The sequence below is a fragment of the Ranitomeya imitator genome, chromosome 3 (assembly GCF_032444005.1).
Source record: "Ranitomeya imitator isolate aRanImi1 chromosome 3, aRanImi1.pri, whole genome shotgun sequence".
NCBI classification, from domain to species: Eukaryota; Metazoa; Chordata; class Amphibia; order Anura; family Dendrobatidae; genus Ranitomeya; species Ranitomeya imitator.
The window spans coordinates 668,481,590-668,503,825 of NC_091284.1; the positions used below are offsets into that span (position 1 = coordinate 668,481,590).

Genomic DNA, 22,236 nt, shown 5'->3' on the forward strand with positions numbered 1-22,236 from the left:
AGTAAACCACAAAAAAAAATGGTGTATTTTACATGAACAGTTCGTTATTGGCATCACCACATCCAGGTACGGGAAAGAATACATACCAATGGTTTCATGCTCAGTCCTTGCATTGTGCAAGTAGTTTCTTTTCTTCTCCTTTAGCAAATGCTGCAATCTCTTGAACTGATCGATGTACAGAGATTGGAGTCTAATGAGTTTCTCACGCATGATCAGAGTCACTTCTTCAGCAGTGTAAACACCTGCATGCCTACAAATTAAAAATCATCATATTAACCCCTTAAGGACCAAGCCACTTTGAAGGTTAATGACCAGGCCTTAATTTTGAAATCTGACCACTGTCACTTTATGTGGCTATAACTCTGGAACATCAACAGGGCAGCACGGTGGCTCAGTGGTTAGCACAGCAGCCTTGCAGCACTTGAGTCCTGGGTTCAAGCCCCCCCAAGGACAACATCTACTAAGAGTTTGTATGTTCTCTCCGTGTTTGGAATGTGGGAGGAAACCGGAGTACCCGGAGGAAACCCACGCAAAGACTATATGTAGTATAAGCGATCAGACAATGGCAGGTTCATGTCTTTTAAGGGGACTATTAAATATCAAATATTTAGTGCTGTGTGTGAGGCCGACTGGCTCATTTTAGTCATTAAGCCATACTCCCTCACTGCCACCGCTGAACTGATGTGGATCTCTTCATGTCAGAACATCTTTGAAGTATATTTACAAGTTCTATGCCATCAGTAGGAATACATCGAATGGACAATCCCTTTTATTTTGCCAAAGACAAATAGGACATGAAGAGACGATGTGGTTGCCTGTAACTAAAGGCAATTCAAAAGGCTAAAATGGTGCAAGACTAATTAAATTAGAGCAAGGACACAAACAATACTTCTTTAACTTCTGATAATATCCCTATATTTTGGGAAATACAGTAAAAATTAAATAGCCAAGACTTACTTCAGAGGGTCCTCCTGATCACTATCCAGACTGTCTGCTTCACTATCAAGATCTCCCATCCAGGTCTGGTCCACTGTTACTGCCTCGTGTTCACCATCACTGTAGCTGTCCTCATCTGAATACAATTATAGCAAAGTCATTGGTCACAGTGGAAACATCAGTGGATAACTTTTGATGAAGGTTCAAAAATTCAGCTACATCTTAGGAACAACAAAATATACTGACAAGCATTAACCCGTTAACGACCAGGGGTACTTCAGTTTTTGAATTTCTGTTTGGTAAGAAAAGGAGCAAAGCCATAACATACTTTTGGTCAATATGGCCATGTGAGGGCTTTATTTTGCGGAACAAGTTATACTTTTGAACAACACCATTGGTTTTAACATATTGTGTACTGGGAAACTAAAGAAGAAAAAAAATCCAAGTGCAGGGATATTGCAAAAAAAAAAAAAAAGTGCAATTCCAGGTTTTTAAACCATGTAATGTTCACTATATGCTAAAACTGACCTGCCATTGGAGATTCTGAAGGTCATTACGAGTTCACCGATACCAAACATGTCTAGGTTCTTAGTGAAGTGGTGAAAAAAAACCCAAAACAAACTATTAACCCCTTAATCTCATATGACGTACTATCCCGTCGAGGTGACCTGGGACTTAATTCCCAGTGAGGGGATAGTACGTCATATGAGGACATGCTGACTATCACAGCTGACATCCGGCACTGTGTGCCAGGAGCGGACACAGACCGCTCCTGGCACATTAACCCCCAGCACACTGCGATCAAAGATGATCGCAGTGTTCCGGCGGTATAGGGAAGTATCGCGGGCTCCCTGCGTGCTTTCCTGAGACCCTTGGATTAACGCGATGAGAGGGGGAGGGGCTTCTGGGTCCTGCAGGGAAGTGGCTTGCAAGCGCCTGCTTAGATCAAGCGCTTGCAAGTGTCCCTACAGTGCCTGTCAGATCGCTGATCTGACCCTATAACATGATGTTGATGATATCGCTGTAATCGTACTATCCCGAAGAATAAAACTGCTTTATACTCTTTTTTTATATAGCGCTAACATATTCCGCAGCGCTTTACAGTTTTGCACACATTATCATTGCTGTCCCCGTTGGAGCTCACAATCTAAATCAATTTTACCAAACGTGGAACTGTATAAACGCACCCCCCAAAAAAAAAAAAAATATTCATGAATAGCTGGTTTTTGGTCATTCTGCCTCACAAAAATCGGAATAAAAAGCAATAAAAAAAAAGTCACGTGCCCGAAAATGGTACCAATAAAAACATCAACTCGTCCTGCAAAAAACAAGACCTCACATGACTGGACAAAAATATTGAAAAATTATAGCTCTCAAAATGTGGAGACGCAAAAACTATATTTTGCAATAAAATGAGTCTTTCAGTGAGTGACGGCTGCCAATCATAAAAATCCGCTAAAAAAAACTGCTATAAAAGTAAATCAAACCCCCCTTCATCACCCCCTTAGTTAGGGTAAAATAATAAAATAAAAAAAAATGTATTTATTTCCATTTTCCCATTAGGGTTAGGGCTGTGGCAAAAGTTAGGGTTTGGATAATATTTACGGTTGGCATTAGGTTTAGGGGTGTGGTTAGGGTTATGGTTGGGTAAGGGTTTCAGTTAGAATTGGGGGTTTCCACTGTTTAGGCACATCAGGGGCTCTCCAAACGCAACATGGCGTCCGATCTCAATTCCAGCCAATTCTGCGATGATAAAGTAAAACAGTGCTCCTTCCCTTCCAAGCTCTCCCGTGCGTCCAAACAGGGGTTTACCCCCACATATAGGGTTATCAGCATAATCAGGACAAACTGGACAACAACAACTTTTGGGGTCCGATTTCTCCTGTTACCCTTGTGAAAATACAGAACTGGGGGCTAAAAAATAATGTGTGTGGAAAACAAATGATTTTTTATTTTCCCGGTTCTGCGTTATAAACTAGTGAAAAAATTGTGGGTTCAAAGCTCTCACAACACATCTAGATAAGTTCCTTGGGGGGGTCTACTTTCCAAAATGGTGTCACTTGTGGGGTGTTTCAATGTTTAGGCACATTAGTGGTTCTCCAAACGCAACATGGTGTCCCATCTCAATTCCAGTCAATTTTGCATTGAAAAGTCAAATGGCGCTCCTTCCCTTCGGCCCAAACAGTGATTTACCCCCACGTATGGGGTATCCGCGTACTCAGGACAAATTGTACAACAACTTTTGGGGTCCAATTTCTCCTGTTACCCTTGGTAAAATAAGAAATTGGAGCTGAAGTAAATTTTTTGTGAAATAAAGTTAAATGTTCGTTTTTTTTTTTGTTTTTCTTTAAACATTCAAGAAAAAAAAAAAAAAAAAAAAAAAGGCATTTTCCAAGACCTGTAGTGTCTCCATTTTTTGTGATTTGGGGTTGGGTGAGGGCTTATTTGTGTGCCGAGCTGACATTTTTAATGATACCAAAACGTTTTTTTTACTGAAAAAGTTTTTAGTTTTTACATGCTTTAAAGTGAACCTGTCACCAGGTTTGGCTGTTATAAGATGTGGCCACCGCCTTTTAGGGCTTATCTACAGCATATACAGCATTCTATAATGCTGTAGATAAGCCCTGAAAGGCGGTGACCACATCTTATATCAGCCAAACCTGGTGACAGATTCGCTTTAATAGTCTCCATGAGAGACTAGCAGCTGCAGTACTTTGATCGCTTCTGATACACACAGGCAATGATCAGATCGCCTGTGTGTAGCAGAATTGCTCACTTGCTATGAGTGCCAACCACAGGGCGGAGCTCATAGCAATCTGGCAATGACAATAGAGATCTGCTGCAGACATCTGATTGTCATGCCGACCCATCGGTGACCGCGATCATGTGACGGGCTCACTGATGGGTGGATTAGTGACACGCTTCCTGTCAACGAGAGCTAAATGCCACTGTCAGAGACTGACAGCGGCATTTAACTAGTAAACAGCAGTGGGCGATTCCACCCGCGGCTGTTGCTGGCACATGTCAGCTGTATAGATCACCTGTGATGTGCCTGGAAAGGTGCGGCTCATTGCCGGAGCCTGCGACAAACAGGGGGGAGTCCGACATGGGCATACTATTACTCCACATGTTGGAAAGGGGTTAAAAAGCTTAACGTGACTTAATGAAAAACTGACCTTGTGGATGCTTTTCCAATTTAATTGGAAACCGCTAATAATGGTGAGTTTTTAGAAATATTCTAACACTTATGTACAGAAGCACAGATATCCTTTTATGTATTCGTTACAAACATAGATGTGAAGGGACGATACAGGTAATACAAAACTTACCAAGAATCCGACTTGCTTCACTTCTATTGCTCTCTTGTGCCTGAGTACCAAGATCTCCTCGAGAATATGAGCTTAGTTGGTATAACAAAGATTCACTGGTTGGCCCTGGGTTTGACTTCTTAATTTGAGCCTGTATAGCTAGGGCATTTCTTCGTGCATGCTCAGCACAGAAGGAAACACTGTAAAGATTAATAAAATCAAATTACAGATAGAAAAATTAATTTTACATAAAATTACTGTATATACTTGTGCATAAGTCGATTATTTCAGCACATTTTTGTGCTGAAAACAACCCCTCGGCTTATGCACGAGTCACGTAAAGCTGGGGGGAGGGTGTCAGCGCAGCGGGAACCGGCGCACACTTCATACTCCCCTACCTGCACGCCCTCGGTGCTGGCACTGCATCTTCTTCTGGGCCCCGGCCACTGCAGCTCTTCCTGTGCTCAGTGGTACAGCTCATTAAGGCGATGAACATGGACGCGTATCCACTCCCATAGGGGTGGAGTGCATATTCATCACCTTAATGAGGGGTACCACGTGACTGCTGAGCATAGGAAGAGCTGAAGGCAGGCGCCAGCAGTTGGAGTGCCAGCACCCAGGGCGCGCAGGTAGGGGAGTATGATTTTTTTTTTCAATAAGAAACATGCACGCAGGGATAGGGAATAAGGAGGGAGGCATGCATACAGGGACGAAACGGGGGAGGCAATCATACCAGGATAGGGATGAGAGGACAATGCATACCCGGTTTATACTCGAGTCAATAAGCTTACCCAGTTTTCCATGGCAAAAGTGCAACGGCTTATACTCGGGTCAACTTATCCTCGAATACATACGGTTCATTTTGGTAAGCCATTCTTTCACCAGGCAGTGAATAGTAATTGATGTACAAAACTTAAACTGACCCAGTATAATATGGGGATTGTGTATAGGAGGCTGACATTCTTTTTCCACAGGTTTTCAAATTGACAGTTTGTATTCATGCTAGATATTTCGGAAATGAATATAATCACTTAATTAAACCTATTAGCAAGATCAATCACTGAAATGAGGTTAACTTACAAATAATGATAAAAAAAAAAAAAAGTTAAGCACAAGGCAGCTGATAATTCAATAAGCATGACGAAAATAAGGACAGACTGTTTGCTTTAAAAGAGGGCAGGTGCTTGAAATCATTGTCTTGTTAGCCGCTGATTACATGGTTAAGCATCAATATTCCAAATTCGACATCCGCTCTGGTGAAACAGTAAAAGCTGCCGGTCACTTGACAAGAGTCCCCAGCTGGGAACAGCAGTGCTAAGGCTGGTTTCAGACTTGGATGGCAGCATGCTTCCTGAGTGAAGCTCCGTCCAGGCTTCGCCTACTGCCGGCCGCATCCAGCGTTTCCCTGCGTACCTATCTTTAACATTGGGAATGCGGGATATGCGTTGTATGTGGATGTGTCCTCATGCGTACCCAATTTTGTGTTTCTGTGTGGGCGCCGCATACGGACACATCCCGCATATAACGCATGTCCCTGCATACCCAATGTTAAAGATAGGTACGCAGGGAAAAGCTGGACGCAGCCGGCGGAGCTTCACAGGAATGCAAGTCTGAAACCAGCCTAACTTTGCCAAAAAAGCCCCATTGTGGGAGGAGCATACATTGTTTTTATAGGGAACTAAATTGATTAAGTATGGGTGGTCCAGTAGTGTAAAAACCGCAGTAAGGACCTAAATAATCACAACACCCAAATGTTCTGCTTTTCTACCAAACATGAATCCTGAGTTTCTAGTTCTGGAGTTAAAACGGCACTAAAATGAAGCCATATTTTTGCAGGAAACCGGACATTTTTTCATTAAACTAGTGTTATTTTCACTGCCTATTGTATTTGTGTCTTTCCTTCTCTAGAGCAATTCTAGTCAAATAGCAAACATCACCTTGTCTCCATGACAAGACCCTTTAACCTCTTAGTGACGGAGCCAATTTTGACCTTAATGACCAGGCCAAATATTATAATTCTGACCAATGTCACTTTAGGAGGTAATAACTCTGGAACGCATCAACGAATCCCACTGATTCTGAGATTGTTCTTAGTGGCATAATGTAGTGGTAATTTGTCAATATGAAAATATGACAAAAAAAAATGAAAATTTCAAACTTAAATTAACAATCTGATTTAAGGGCATAAAAATTGTGTGTGGTATAACTAATAACATTTATCACATGTCCTGCAACCCATAATAAGTCCTCCATAACAAGGATCTCAACTATCTGGATATTAACTAGGAAGAGGCCTGCAACACCTGTTGAGGAGAGCCATAAGATCAAATACTTAATTAACCTCAAGACATAAGAGGTTGAGAGAAGCAGCCCATAACATGTATTGTTTAACCTTACATAAGTTTTTTCAGATGAAAGTAAGACACTAAAGATGGCTGCCATTTCCTGTATCAGAAGCCATGTGCTTGTATCCAAGATGACACCCACCCTGATGACCTCATGGATCCACCCACAGTGACACCCACCTTGAGGACCTCATGGATCCTCCCATGGACTTGCTCATTGCCCAACCCACTAACCAATGGAATGCATCCGATCACTCCCATTTTAACCCCTATCTGACCTCGGACGGGATAGTACGTCCGAGGTCAGATCCCCTGCTTTGATGCAGGGCTCCGCTGTGAGCCCGCATCAAAGCCGGGACATGTCAGCTGTTTTGAACAGCTGACATGTGCCCGTAATATGCGCGGGCAGATTCGCGATCTGCCCGCACCTATTAACTAGTTAAATGCCGCTGTCAATCGCAGACAGCGGCATTTAACTACCGTTTCCGGCCGGGCGGCCGGAAATGACGTCATCGCCGACCCCCGTCACATGATCGGGGGTCGGCGATGCGTCAGGATGGTGCCCTTGAAGGTCCTAGAGACCTCTATGGTTACTGATGACCGGTGGCTGTGAGCGCCACCCTGTGGTCGGCGCTCACAGCACACCTCCATTTCTGCAGATGTAGCAGAGCCGATCGCGTTGTGCCTGCTTCTAGCCTCCCATGGAGGCTAATGAAGCATGGCAAAAGTTAAAAAAAAAAAAAGTGAAAAAAATAAAAAAAAAATATAAAAGTTTAAATCACCCCCCTTTCGCCCCAATCAAAATAAATCAATAAAAAAAAAAAAAAAAAATCAAATCTACACATTTGGTATCGCCGCGCTCAGAATCGCCCGATCTATCAATTAAAAAAAAGCATTAACCTGATCGCTAAACGGCGTAGCGAGAAAAAAATTCGAAATGGCAGAATTACGTTTTTTAGGTCGCTGCGACATTGCATTAAAATGCAATAACGGGCGATCAAAAGAACGTATCTGCACCAAAATGCTATAATTAAAAACGTCATCTCGGCACGCAAAAAATAAGCCCTCAACCGACCCCAGATCACGAAAAATGGAGACGCTACGGGTATCGGAAAATGGCGCAATTTTTTTTTTTTTTTTTTTTTTAGCAAAGTTTGGAATTTTTTTTCACCACTTAGGTAAAAAATAACCTAGTCATGTTAGGTGTCTATGAACTCGTACTGACCTGAAGAATCATAATGGCAGGTCAGTTTTAGCATTTAGTGAACCTAGCAAAAAAGCCAAACAAAAAAGTGTGGGATTGCACTTTTTTTGCAATTTCACCGCACTTGGAATTTTTTCCCGTTTTCTAGTACACGACATGCTAAAACCAATGATGTCGTTCAAAAGTACAACTCGTCCCGCAAAAAATAAGCCCTCACATGGCCAAATTGACGGAAAAATAAAAAAAGTTATCGCTCTGGGAAGGAGGGGAGTGAAAAACCTGATCTACCTACCGCTGTCTGTCCCCGGCGCTGCGCTCTGCACTCCTCCTGTACTGGCTGTGAGCGTCGGTCAGCCGGAAAGCAGAGCGGTGACGTCACCGCTCTGCTTTCCGGCCGCTGTGCTCACAGCCAGTACAGGAGGAGTGCAGAGAAGCAGAGCGCCGGGGACAGACAGCGGTAGGTAAGTATGTAGTGTTTGTTTTTTTTTTTACTTTTACGCTGGTAACCAGGGTAAACATCGGGTTACTAAGCGCGGCCCTGCGCTTAGTAACCCGATGTTTACCCTGGTTACCCGGGGACTTCGGGATCGTTGCTCGCTGGAGAGCGGTCTGTGTGACAGCTCTCCAGCGACCAAACAGCGACGCTGCAGCGATCCGGATCGTTGTCGGTATCGCTGCAGCGTCGCTTAATGTGAAGGGGCCTTAACTTCTAATGTCGGTAAAGTATTTGAAGTGTTTCTGAGGGATGTTAATCTGTATTATCTCAATGAGAATAGCCATTTAACTCCATATCAGCATGGGTTTATAAGGAATCGTTCTTGTCAAACCAATCTAATCAGTTTTTATGAAGAGGTAAGCTATACACTGGATCAAGGTGAGTCATTGAACATTGAAAAATCAAGATATACTAAGCGTTTGATAACGTGCCACATAAGAGGTTTCTACACAGTGAGAATGCTGGGTCTGGGGAATAATGTGTGTAAATGGGTAAGTAACTGGCTTAGTGATAGAAAGCAGAGGGTGGTTATAAATGGTATATTCTCTAACTGGGTCACTGAACAGTGGGGTACCGCAGGAGTCGGTGTTGGGACCTATTCTCTTCAATATATTTATTAACGATCTGGTAGAAGGATTACACAGTAAAACATCGATATTTGCAGATGATACAAAACTATGTAAAGCAGTCAATACAAGAGAAGATAGTATTCTGCTACAGATGGATCTGGATAAGTTGGACACTTGGGCCGAAAGGTGGCAGATGAGGTTGAACAATGATAAATGTAAGGTTATACACATGTGAAGAAGGAATCAGTATCACCATTACACACGGACCAGGAAACCACAGGGTAAATCTGACATGGCGAAGGACTTGGGGATTCGAGTTAATGATAAACTTACCTGGAGCAGCCAGTGCCAGAGAGCAGCTGCCAAGGCAAACAGGATCATGGGGTGCATTAAAAGAGGTCTGGATACACGATGAGAACATTATACTGCTTCTGTACAAATCCCTGGATAGACCGCACATAAAGTACTGTGTACAGTTTTGGGCACCGGTGCTCAGGAAGGATATAATGGAACTAGAGCGAGTACAAAGGAGGGCAACAAAATTAACTCCTTGATGACCGCCAACATGTCTTTTTACTGATCCGAGATATAAGAGAATAGCATCCCCATTAAGGTGACAATCCAGCAGCTGTCGGCTGGACACTGACAGCTTGCTGTATCAGCAACGATCAGTGTTGGCACCGTCCATATCGGTTTAACCCCTTAGATGCTGCTGTCAATAGTGACTACATCATAAATGGTTACCAGAGTGTGGGGGCTCCCTCTAATCCCTTAGGCACCCTGAATTCATGATTGTGTGGTCCTGATGTTTGCCATGGCAATTCACAGTCAAATAGCGGCCTCAGAGTCTCCTGACTATAGCGACTTGTTCAGAAGTTACCGACACTTAAGGGGTAAAAATAAATTTTTTCATTTCGGTCATGTCACTTTGCATTCATCCCTTAACATCACCTGAAGGGTTTATAAACTACCTGACAGCAGTTCTCAATGTTGGTGGGTGCGGTTTTTAAAATGGTATCACTTTTGGTGGTTTTCCAATATCTAGGACCCCCAATGTCACTTCAAACGAGAATAGGTCCTTAAAAAAAAAAATAAAAAATACGTTTTTCATTTTTTTCAAGGAAATTTACAAAATTTCTGCTACATTTTTAAACCTCCTAAAAGGCTAAACAAAATAAAACCATTTTACAAATGGTGCTGATGTAAAGCAGACATGAGGGAAATGTTATTTATTAGGCTATATGCACACGTTCAGGATTTCTTGCAGAAATTTCTTGAGCAAAACCGGACATTTTCTGCAAGAAATCCGCATGCGTTTTTGATGCATTTTTTGTGCGTTTTTTCCCCCCAGAGCTTCCCAATGCATTAAATAGAGGGAAAAACACAAAAAATCCCCAAAATTAATGAACATGCTGCTTTTTTTTTTTTTTTTTCACAAAAATTGCGGAATGCATTCTAAATGATGGCAAGCAAAACGCGAAAAATCCGCAACGTGTGCACACAGCCTTAATGTTTTCTATGGTATGACCATCTGGATTAACCCCTTCATAACCCAGCCTATTTTGACCTTAATGACCTGGCCGTTTTTTGCAATTCTGACCAATGTCCCTTCATGAGGTAATAACTCAGGAACGCTTCAACGAATCTTAGCGGTTCGGAGATTGTTTTTTTCGTGACATTGGGCTTCATGATAGTAGTAAATTTAGGTCGATAATTTCTGTGTTTATTTGTGGGGGGGGGGGAGGAGAGAGAAAAAAAATTTGTCCAGCGATTTCTCATTTTTACAACGAAATTTACAAAACCATTTTTTTTTTTAGGCACCACCTCACATTTGAAGTCAGTTTGAGGGGTCTATATGGCTGAAAATACCCAAACGTGACACCATTCTAAAAACTTCACCCCTCCAGGTGCTCAAAACCACATTCAAGAAGTTTATTAACCCTTCAGGTGCTTCACAGCAGCAGAAGCAACATGGAAGGAAAAAATGAACATTTAACTTTTTAGTCACACAGATGATCTTTTAGCAACAATTTCTTTATTTTCCCAAGGGTAAAAGGAGAAACTGGACCCCAAACGTTATTGTACAATTTGTCCTGAGTACGCCGATACCTCATATGTGGGGAGAATCACTGTTTGGGCGCACGACAGGGCTCGGAAGGGAAGGATTGCCATTTGACTTTTTCAATGAAAAATTGGCTCTAATCTTTAGCGGACACCATGTTGCATTTGGAGAGCCCCTGTGTGCCTAAATATTGGAACTCCCCCACAAATGACCCTATTTTGGAAACTACACCCCCCCAAGGAGCTTATCTAGATGCATAGTGAGCACTTTGAACCCCTAGGTGCTTCACAAATTGATCCGTAAAAATGAAAAAGTATTTTTTTTTTCTCTTCACAAAAATTTTTTTAGCCTCAATTTGTTCATTTCCACATGGGCAACAGGATAAAATGAAAAATTAGCTCCAATCGTTAGGAGAGCCCCTGTGTGCCTAAACATTGGAGCTCCCCCACATGTGACCCCAGTTTGGAAACTAGACCCCCCAAGGAACTTATCTAGATATGTGGTGAGCACTTTGAACCCCCAAGTGCTTCACAGAAGTTTACAACGCAGAGCCGTGAAAATGAAAAAAAAAATCATTTCTCCCCATGCATCAGTTGGTTTCCTGTTCCTGGAGGGACAGGATCCTACAGATGAATCTCGTAGAAGATCCCAGGCCGGCCGGCCGACTCCGGTAGCGGGGGGGGGGGGGGGGGGGTCTCCTACCTCGGCCGATACAGGAGTCCCTGGAGACGCCACGGTGGTCCTGGCTGGACTGCACGTCAGTGGCGTTGGCAGCAGGGTCCGGAAGATTCCTGATCTCCATGAAGCGCCGGCAAGTATAACCGCCCCTTCAGTCCATGCGGCGGTGCAACGGGGTGGCGACGGGAGATGGACGCCGTCCGGAGCGCTGCTGTACGTCTCCGGCGTCCTGCACTGCTCTCAGTAGCGTTTCCGGGCTGCTGTGATGCCGGGGGCGGAGTCTGCGGGCGCTTCCGGGTCACTGGGTGGCTGCGCATGCACCGTCGATCCAAGATGGTGGCGCCCATCGATCCTGAACGCCGGTTTTCTCATTAGCCACCGCTGACCTCCCAGCTGCAGCCTGAGCAGCAGGAACCAATAGGGATGACGCCAGGCAGCCTGCTGACCGGAATTCAGGGAGATTTAAGCAGGTGTCGGATGTAGAGCCCTGCTTTTGGCCACAGCTTCATCATGGAGAGTGATGGCGAGCAGCAGCCTCAGCTGCTGGATGAAGTGCATCAGAGGCCCGTGGAAAAGGAGCATGTCAGAAGTGACCAGTCCAGCCGTAAAAGCTCATCCAAACAGGGATCTAGAGCATCGACTGGGAAAGAACCCCCTCGTATTTCGGTACCTTTTGTGGCGTACGCTGGTAAGTGATCTACGCGAATGTTCACTCAGTGACGCGGGCCCCTTATACTTTGTCATTCTAGGGGAAGAAAAATACAAAGACGAAACATAAGGAGTGTGCCCTATGTGGAATCCCATTGCCAGATTCTTACCCTAAAAAATTATGCGCCCCCTGTATATAGCAGACGGTGAGGTCTACAGGAGTGGTAGGGGTTGAGTGACATCAGGTCAGATAGAAGGCATCACCCTTATTGTCCTCCCCTAGGTAGCGGAAGAATCTGCTTCTACGGCTAATCTAAAAGATGATCCGTTTGGAAGTAAGGGAATCCCTGCGGTCTCTATCCCAGGCGGGAAGTTCAAAACATAAAGCTCCTGTGATCTCTGATTCTTCGGAGGAAGAAAAGGAGGAAGGTTCTTATGGCTCGATTTCCTCGTCATCAGAAGAGGACTCTGGTCGATTTTGTCTACCTCTGGACCGGGTTGATAAATTAGTTAAATCGGTCAGGGGTACGATGGGCTTAGAGCCTAAAGCGCAGCTTTCCCGTCAAGAATTAATGTTCAGCGGCTTAGATCACAAGAAACGTAGATCCTTTCCGGTGAATGAAAAGATACAAGATTTAATTCTCCGGGAATGGAAAAAACCGTAAAAGAAAGGTTCGTTGCCACCAGCTTTAAAACGCAGGTATCCCTTTGAGGATGCGGCTGTGGATACCTGGGACAAGGCCCCTAAATTAGATGCTGCGGTGGTGAAAGCATCGAAAAAAGCCTCACTACCTTTTGAGGACATGGGGACCCTTAAAGATCCTCTTGATAGGAAGGCAGATACCTTCCCCAAAGGTACCTGGGAGATGGCAGCCGGATCTTTGAGAGCGGCAGTGGCCGCGACATGTACAGAGGGATCCTTAAAGGGACTCTGTCACCTGAATTTGGCGGGACTGGTTTTGGGTCATATGGGCGGAGTTTTCAAGTGTTTGATTCACCCTTTCCTTACCCGCTGGCTGCAATATTGGATTGAAGTTCATTCTCTGTCCTCCGTAGTACACGCCTGCGCAAGGCAAGATTGCTTTTGCGCAGGCGTGTACTATGGAGGACAGAGAATGAACTTCAATCCAATATTGCAGCCAGCATGCAGCCAGCGGGTAAGGAAAGGGTGAATCAAACACTCGAAAACTCCGCCCATATGACCCAAAACCAGTCCCGCCAAATTCAGGTGACAGAGTCCCTTTAATGGTCTGGCTGGAACAGTTGGAGTCCCCACTTAAAGAAGGTGCTTCCAGAAATACAATTCTAAATGCGCTCCCAGTAATTCAGGATGCTGCTGCCTTTCTGTCGGACGCGTCGGTGGATTCAGTCAAAATGGCAGCCAGAGCAGCAGGACTCTCCAACGCGGCTCGTAGAGCCTTATGGTTGAATTTTTGGTCGGGTGACATTCAGTCAAGATCCAAGCTATGCGCTATTCCATGCAAAGGGGAATATCTCTTCGGACCAACCTTGGATGAGTTGCTCGAGAAGGCAGGGGATGACAAGAAAAAATTCCCTAATTTGTCATCGGCCTCTTACCGGCGTCCGTTCAACAGAAGGAGATTTGGTCGTGGAAGAAAACGCGCATCCTCGCCTTCTAGAGATAATTTTAGATGGGAGGATAGACGCAGGAGAGGTACGGGCTACACGTTTTGCCGTTCCTCAAAAGAACGTAAAAAACTAGACCAATGACTAGCAATCCCTGTGGGAGATTGGCAGCCTTCTCTTCCGCATGGTCTAACATCACAAACAGTGACTGGGTCCGAGGCGTTATATCAGAGGGTCTGAGACTGGAATTTAATCACTGGCCTCGGGATAAATATAAGCTAACCCCCTTACGTTCCTCCACCATTGAACAGACGGCTTTGGAGGCAGAGGTCATGAATTTATGCCTTAAAAGGTGATGATTGAGATCCCAGAATCAGAAAGAGGATTCTACTCTCCTCCATTTCTGATTCAAAAACCAGACAAATCATTTAGGACTATCATTAATCTTAAATCCCTGAATGAGTACCTGGTTAATAGTACCTTTAAAATGGAGTCAATCAGCTCAACAATAAAGATGTTGTTCAAACACGGCTTCATGGTAGTTGTGGATTTAAAGGGAACCTGTCACCCCAAAAATCGCAGGTGAGGTAAGCCCACCGGCATCAGGGGCTTATCTACAGCATTCTGTAATGCTGTAGATAAGCCCCCGATGTTGCCTGAAAGAGGAGAAAAAGACGTTAGATTATACTCACCCAGGGGCGGTCCCGCTGCTGGTCCGGTCGGATGGGCGTCTCTGGTCCGCTGCGGCGCCTCCCATCTTCAATCCAAGACGTCCTCTTCTGATCTTCAGCCACGGCTCCGGCGTACTTTGTCTGCCCTGTTGAGGGCAGAGCAAAGTACTGCAGTACGCAGGCACCGGGCCTCTCTGACCTTTCCGGCGCCTGCGCACTGCAGTACTTTGCTAAATCTATCTACAAGTACGCTAAAAGTTCAAGTCTCAGCCCTAGGGGCCCTGTTTTCTTGTAACATTGCTAGTAACTATTGGGTATCAAGGTTTATCAAAGCATCTAGTAGATCTAGACCTATACACAGGAATAGGTCGATGCCTTGGGATCTCAACCTAGTTCTTTCAGCTTTGACTAAGGAACCGTTTGAGCCCTTACATTCAGCCTCAGTTAAATTATTATCCCTCAAGACAGCGTTTTTAGTGGCAATAACATCTGCTCGTAGGATAGGGGACATACAGGCTCTTTCTAGACTTTCCCCTTATACAGAGTTTCTACAGGACAGAGTAGTCCTCAAACCGGACCCGGCTTATTTACCAAAGGTAGCCTCAGATTTCCACAGATCTCAGGAGATAGTGTTACCGTCATTTCTCCCTAATCCTAAGGAGGAGCTACTCCATACATTAGATGTTAGGAGATGCCTGTTAGAATATATCTCAGTCACTGATGCTTGGAAGAGAGAGAATGCGTTATTTTTATCCTTCCAAGGTCCTAGGAAAGGGCGAAGTCGAAGTACACAATAGCGAAGTGGATTAGGGAGGCTATCTCTCTGGCTCATACTGCAGGTGGAGGTCCGGCTCCGCAGAATCTGAGGGCACATTCCAATCGGGCCATGGCTACATCCTGGGCGGAAAGATCTGGAGTATCGATCGACCAGATATGTAAGGCAGCTACGTGGTCATCCCCTTCCACCTTTTTTAAACATTATCGGTTGGACTTTGGGTTCTCCTCTGATCTCACCTTCGGGTTAAGGGTGCTACAGGCTATAGTCCCTCCCTAAGGTAGTTTACATCTCTGTAATTCTCTCGTAGTGCTGTCATGGGTGTCCGAATAAAGCATTAAGCTACTTACTGGTAGCGGCATTTTTCGGAGGCCCATGACAGCACCCTTAGTTCCCTCCCTATTCACTTTGGGGTTGCACTTCCTATATAAAAATAAAGATTATTATTATTGCGCTAACATATTCCGCAGCGCTTTACAGTTTGCACACATTATCATCACTGTCCCCGATTGGGCTCACAATCTAATTTCCCTATCAGTATGTCTTTGGAATGTGGGAGGAAACCGGAGTGCCCGGAGGAAAACCACGCAAACACGGAGAGAACATACAAACTCTTTGCAGATGTTGTCCTGGGTGGGATTAGAACCCAGGACCCCAGCGCTGCAAGGCTGCAGTGCTAACCACTGCGCCACCGTGCTGCCTATAATGTATTTAATGAGATATATAGATCTCACGTGTGGTATCTAGTTACAACACAATGGATTATTTTTGTATATAAAACTGTATATAATGTATATTTGTGTGCCACTAACCGCGGTAGTCCTCTCAGGCTCTGAAATACATGCATAGGGAGAGGTGCCGCCCTTTTGTATCTGTAGGTTTCCTGTTCCTGAAGGGCGGATCCCCTCTCTCGTAGTGCTGTCATGGGCCTCCGAAAAATGCCGCTACCAGTAAGTAGCTTAATGCTTTCTTTCCTCAAAAAATATGTTTTAGCAAGCAATTTTTTTATTTTCACAAGGGTAACAGGAGAAATTGGACCCCAATAGTTGTTGCCCAGTTTGTCCTGAGTACACGGATACCCCATATGTGGGGGTAAATCTCTGTTTGGGCGCACGTCAGGGCTCGGAAGTGAGGGAGCACCATTTGACTTTTTGAATGCAAGATTGGCTGGAATCAATGGTGGCGCCATGTTGCGTTTGGTGACCCCTGATGTGCCTAAACAGTGGAAACCCCTCAATTCTACCTCCGACACTAACCCCAACACACCCCTAACCCTAATCCCAACTCTAGCCATAACCCTAATCACAACCCTAACCCCAACACACCCCTAACCCTAACCACAACACACCCCTAACCACAGTCTAATCTTAACCCTATTTCCAACCCTAGCCCTAATTCCAACCCTAAGGCTAAGTGCCCAAGTTGCGGATTTATGTGAGATTTTTCCGCACCATTTTTGAAAAATCCGCAGGTAAAAGGCACTGTGTTTTACCTGCGGATTTACCGCGGATTTTCAGTGTTTTTTGTGCGGATTTCACTTGCGGTTTCCTATTGAGGAACAGGTGTAAAACGCTGCAGAATCCGCACATAGAATTGACATGCTGCGGAAAATACAACACAGCGTTTCCGCGCAGTATTTTCCGCACCATGGACACAGCGGATTTGGTTTTCCATAGGTTTACGTGGTACTGTAAACCTGATGGAAAACTGCTACGAATCCGCAGCGGTGGATCCGCAGCCAAATCCGCACCACGTGCACCTAGAATTAGGCTAACATTAACCCTAGTGGGGAAAAATATTTTTTTTGTCCCTACCTATGGGGGTGATAAAGGAGGGGGTTTATTATTTTGTAATTGTAACGATTCGGCAGGCGCACTGCGATTGGGGCGGCCATTTTGCAAGATGGCGGCGCCCATGGAGCAGAAGGACGGACACCGGGAGGGACACGGGAATTCGAGAAGTATGATTGGGGTGGATTGGACAGCAGGGGGAGCGGACTGGAGGACTTAGGGGAGTGGAGGACAGCAGATGACAGTACGGAGGACGGAGGGGAGGAGATCGGTGGCGGTGGGCAGATCGTGATCTCCAGCCATGGCTGATGCTATTGCAGCATCGGCCATGGATGGATTGTAATATTTCACCAATTTCCATTGGTGAAATATTACTATCGCACTGATTGAAAGTGAAGCGTCACTTTCAACAGCCAATCAGAGCGATCGTAGCCACGATCTGGCCCCATCACTAAGGGGTTAATAAAGGGGATGGGGGAACTACAATACCCAGAGAGATTAGCAAAATTAGGATTATTTAGTCTAGAAAAAAATATCTCTTCGAGAGAGTGTTTATACCAAGGAAGGTGACGGTAAAAGGGGGCATTCTCTGCGTCGGGAGGAGAGAAGGTTTTTCCAACATAGAAGAGGATTCTTTACTGTTAGGGCAGCGAGAATCTGGAATTCCTTGCCTGAGGAGGTGGTGAACTCAGTTGAGGGGTTCTAGAGAGGCCTGGATGTTTTCCTGGAGCGTAATAATATTGTATCTTACAGTTATTAGGTTCTTTAGAAGGAAGTAGATCTGGGGATTAATTCTGAAGGAATATACGGTAGGCTGAACTGGATAGACAAATATCTTTTCGGCCTTGCTAGCTATGCTACTTTAACCCCTTCAAATCGCGGCCCTTTTTCATTTTTGCGTTTTCGTTTTTCACTTCCCTCCTTCCCAGAGCCATAACTTTTTTATTTTTCCGTCAATATGGTCATGTCAGGGCTTATTTTTTGCGGGACAAGTTGTACTTTTGAACGACACCATTGGTTTTACCATGTCTTTTACTAGAAAACGGGAAAAAAATTCCAAGTGCGGTGAAATTGCAAAAAAAGTGCAATCCCACACTTGTTTTTTGTTTGGCTTTTTTGCTAGGTTCACTAAATGCTAAAACTAACCTGCCATTATGATTCTCTAGGTCATTACGAGTTCATAGACACCTAACATGACTAGGTTATTTTTTATCTAAGTGGTGAAAAAAAAAATTCCAAACTTTGCTAAAAAAAAAAAAAAAAGTGCCATTTTCCGATACCCGTAGCGTCTCCATTTTTCGTCATCTGGGGTCGGGTGAGGGCTTATTTTTTGCGTGCCGAGATGACGTTTTTAATTATACAATTTTTGCGCAGATACGTTCTTTTGATCGCCCGTTATTGCATTTTAATGCAATGTCGAGGCGACCAAAAAAACGTAATTCCGGCGTTTCGGATTTTTTTCTCGCTACGCCGTTTAGCGATCAGGTTAATGCTTTTTTTTAATTGATAGATCGGGCGATTCTGAACACGGCAATACCAAATACGTGTAGGTTTGGGTTTTTTTTTTATTGTTTTATTTAGGATGGGGCGAAAGGGGGGTGATTTAAACTTTTATATTTTTTTCATATTTTTAAAAACATTTTTTTTTTTACTTGTGCCATGCTTCAATAGCCTCCATGGGAGGCTAGAAGCTGGCATAGCCTGATCGGCTCTGCTACATAGCAGCGATCATCAGATCGCTGCTATGTAGCAGAAATGCAGGTGTGCTGTGAGCGCCGACCACAGGGGGGCGCTCACAGCAGACCTGCATCAGTAACCATAGAGGTGTCAAGGACCTCTATGGTTACCTTCCTGATGCATCGCCGACCCCCGATCATGTGACGGGGGTCGGCGATGACGTCATATCCGGCCGCCCGGCCGGATGCGGTAGTTAAATGCCGCTGTCTGTTTGACAGCGGCATTTAACAGGTTAATAGCGGCGGGTGAATAGCGATTTCACCCGCCGCTATTGCGCGAACATGTCAGCTGTACAAAACAGCTGACATGTCGCGACTTTGATGTGGGCTCACCGCCGGAGCCCACATCAAAGGGGAAATCACGGCATGCGCAGTAGATGTACGGCGCATGTCGTGAAGGGGTTAAATCAGCACAACTTTTGAAACAAATCGTGAACCCCTCACAAGTGACCCCATTTTGTAAACTACACCTAAACATTTTATCCAGGGGTATAGTGAGGAATTTTTTTCCTCACTAGTGTTGTGAGCAAGTGCTCGGTTTTGTATCGGGTGCTCAATATGTAAAGTATCGCGGGTGCTCCAGCAGAGAAAACTTGCGCTCACTGGTGGTCATATCGTCATTTTTTTTTACCTTTTGAAAAAACCCCTAGCCCAATCCCAACGACAAAACACGGAAGTAGTAGAAAAAAAAAAAAAAAATTGTTGGTACCCTCAACTTAATATTTGGTTGAAATAAATAACTGCAAACAATCGCTTCCTATAGCCATCAACAAGCTTCTTACACCTCAACTGGAATTTTGGAAACTGCTCCTGGTCTCATATTTGAAGGTGCCTTCTCCCGACAGCAATTTTAAAGGGAACCTGTCACCCCCAAAATCGAAGGTGAGCCAAGCCCACTAGCATCAGGGGCTTATCTACAGCATTTTGTAATGCTGTAGATAAGCCCCCGATATATCCTGACAGATGAGAAAACGAGTTTATATTATACTCTGGTCCAATGGGCGCCGCGGTCCGGGGCCTCCCATCTTCTTATGATGACATCCTCTTCTTGTCTTCACGCTGCGGCTCCGGCGCAGACGTACTTTGTCGGCCCTGTTGAGGGCAGAGCAAAGTACTGCAGTGCGCAGGTGCCGGGAAAGGTCAGAGGCCCGCCACCTGCGCACTGCAGTACTTTATGCTGCCCTTAACAGGACACACAAAGAACGCCTGCGCAGGAGCGTGAAGACAAGAGGACGTCATCCTATGAAGATGGGATGCCCCGGACCAGACCGCGACGCCCATCGGATCGGACCGTCAGCATGAGTATAATCTAACCTCAACGTGAGGAACACGTGATGGTGTCTCCGCGGTGTTGGATGTTTTGATCTCCCCGAGGTCATTCATCCTTCTGTTTATAGTCCTTTTACTAGGCACTGCTCCTAATAGCCAGTTTCCTACTCCACACTGATGAGGGGCAAATACCCCGAATCAGCTGTCTGTGGATGGATACCATGTTTTGGCATAGGTGGTTTTCCTTTTTGGATGCTGCCCTTCCCGTGGTTGTTCCTTCCCGGTGAAAGACCTGGCTATTCATTGCTTGCGTTGAGAAATACGTGATGGTGTCTCCGCGGCTTTTCTACATGCATTTGCATATTTCCCATAAGGGATGGGAGCAGTGTTCTGGATCACTGTGTTGAGAAACACGTGATGGTGTCTCCGTGGTGTTAGATGTTTTGATCTCCCCGAGGTCATTCATCCTTATGTTTATAAAGCAAAAGTCCCAACATGCCGAGAACCCGCCCACCACAGCCGCCACTTACCCCCAACATGCCCAGAACCCGCCCGCCACTTACCCCCAACATGCCCAGAACCCACCCCCCACTTACCCCCAACATGCCCAGAACCCGCCCACCACTTACCCCCAACATGACCAGAACCCACCCCCCACTTACCCCCAACATGCCCAGAACCCGCCCACCACTTACCCCCAACATGCCCAGAACCCACCCCCCACAGCCGCCACTTACCCCCAACATGCCCAGAACCCACCCCCCACTTACCCCCAACATGCTCAGAACCCATCCCCCACATGCCCAGAACCCACCCCCCACAGCCGCCACTTACCCCCAACATGCTCAGAACCCATCCCCCACATGCCCAGAACCCACCCCCCACAGCCGCCACTTACCCCCAACATGCCCAGAACCCACCCACCACTTACCCGTCCTTCTTGTCCGGCTTCGGGGCGGCGCTGCCGCAGCGCCGGCTGTTCTTGCTGGACACGTAGCTGCACTGCTTGTAGGGGGCATTCCTGTCTTCTAGGATGTGTTTGATGCAGAACTCGTAGCCTTCCAGGCGAGGCTGAGAGCACGGCCGGTGCGTGTAGGCGCAGGACAAGGCCTCGTAGGTCCGGGGCACCGGGGTCAGGCGGCTTCTGCTGGGCAGGACGTGGATCCGAATCCTGTTCATCTGATGAAAGAAGAAAACGGTATAAGTGAAGGAAGCAGAAGCTGCAGGAGATGGAGCCAGGAGGGAGTCTAGGCAGGCGGGCTACACTGTCATGTGGCCCTACAGCGTCCCGTCCATAGGGGAGGACCGCACGTGTAGCCCCCGGTAGTCACAAGGGGCACGCTGCCGGGCTGCCCACACACAAGTTGCATATAGTATAGAGGCACCAGGCGGGAGGACTGTGGGGCAAAACAGGGTCTCTCAGCCCGTGATACCCACCCACTGACATCACCCACGGGCGCAGCACATGACTCAGCGCTCCCGCCTCAGCCGCCATTACCTGCGCGGCCGCTGCTCCGAGTCCTCTCACACTGAGGCAGAACACAGAGGCTGGGCCGGGATCGCTCGCAGTACGCCCAACCTCCCGACGTGATTGGCCACTGTCCACGCGCTCCCGCTCTCTGATAGGCGACGCCAGATCTCTCGAGATGACTGAAACCAATCACAAAAGAGGAAGTATAAACGCTGCCCTGATGAGGCGGGACGGCCGCCATGTTTGTTATGTTAGAACGACAAGAAGAGGAAGTCACGCGGCGCTCCAGACTCATGAGGAGGAAAATGGGGAGCGTGTGATATAATCAGTATCGGCTTCTTCTGAGGGAAAGGCCGTGCTTCAGGACATCTCTGCGCTAAAGGCGCCATATTTACTGGCTTATGTGCTGCTTCAAAGACTCATCTATTTTTACCTCACCATCATTTGGGCGGCTTGGTGTGTTGCTCTATAGCTGTGTGGTCCCTGTAGGACGTTTTGCTAGGACGTTTTGCTAGGAAGTTATAAGGGTTAAATTTCTCATTTTTACAACGAAATTTACAAAACCTTTTTTTTTAGGGACCACCTCACAGTTGAAGTCACTTTGAGGGGTCTATATGGCTGAAAATACCCAAAAGTGACACCATTCTAAAAACTTCACCCCTCAGGGTATGTGCACACGTCCGGATTTTTT

At 45.8% G+C, this 22,236-nt stretch overlaps 1 protein-coding gene across 2 annotated transcripts in view; it reads right to left on the reverse strand.

Annotated features, from left to right (window-relative positions):
- KANSL2 (KAT8 regulatory NSL complex subunit 2) overlaps positions 1-21,632 on the reverse strand; it is a 28,700-nt gene extending 7,068 nt beyond the window's left edge. Inside the window, exons 1-5 of one of the 2 annotated variants that reach the window (XM_069758327.1) lie at positions 21,512-21,632; positions 21,006-21,253; positions 4,266-4,444; positions 958-1,072; positions 87-250 (exon numbers count right to left, since the gene is read on the reverse strand). In XM_069758327.1, coding sequence (XP_069614428.1) covers positions 87-250; positions 958-1,072; positions 4,266-4,444; positions 21,006-21,253 — 706 coding nt within the window. In that variant the 5' untranslated portion in view covers positions 21,512-21,632. The remainder of the gene's footprint in view (positions 1-86; positions 251-957; positions 1,073-4,265; positions 4,445-21,005; positions 21,254-21,511) is intronic. The other variant, XM_069758328.1, reaches the window with a different exon arrangement.
- Between the last annotated feature and the right edge of the window lie 604 nt (positions 21,633-22,236).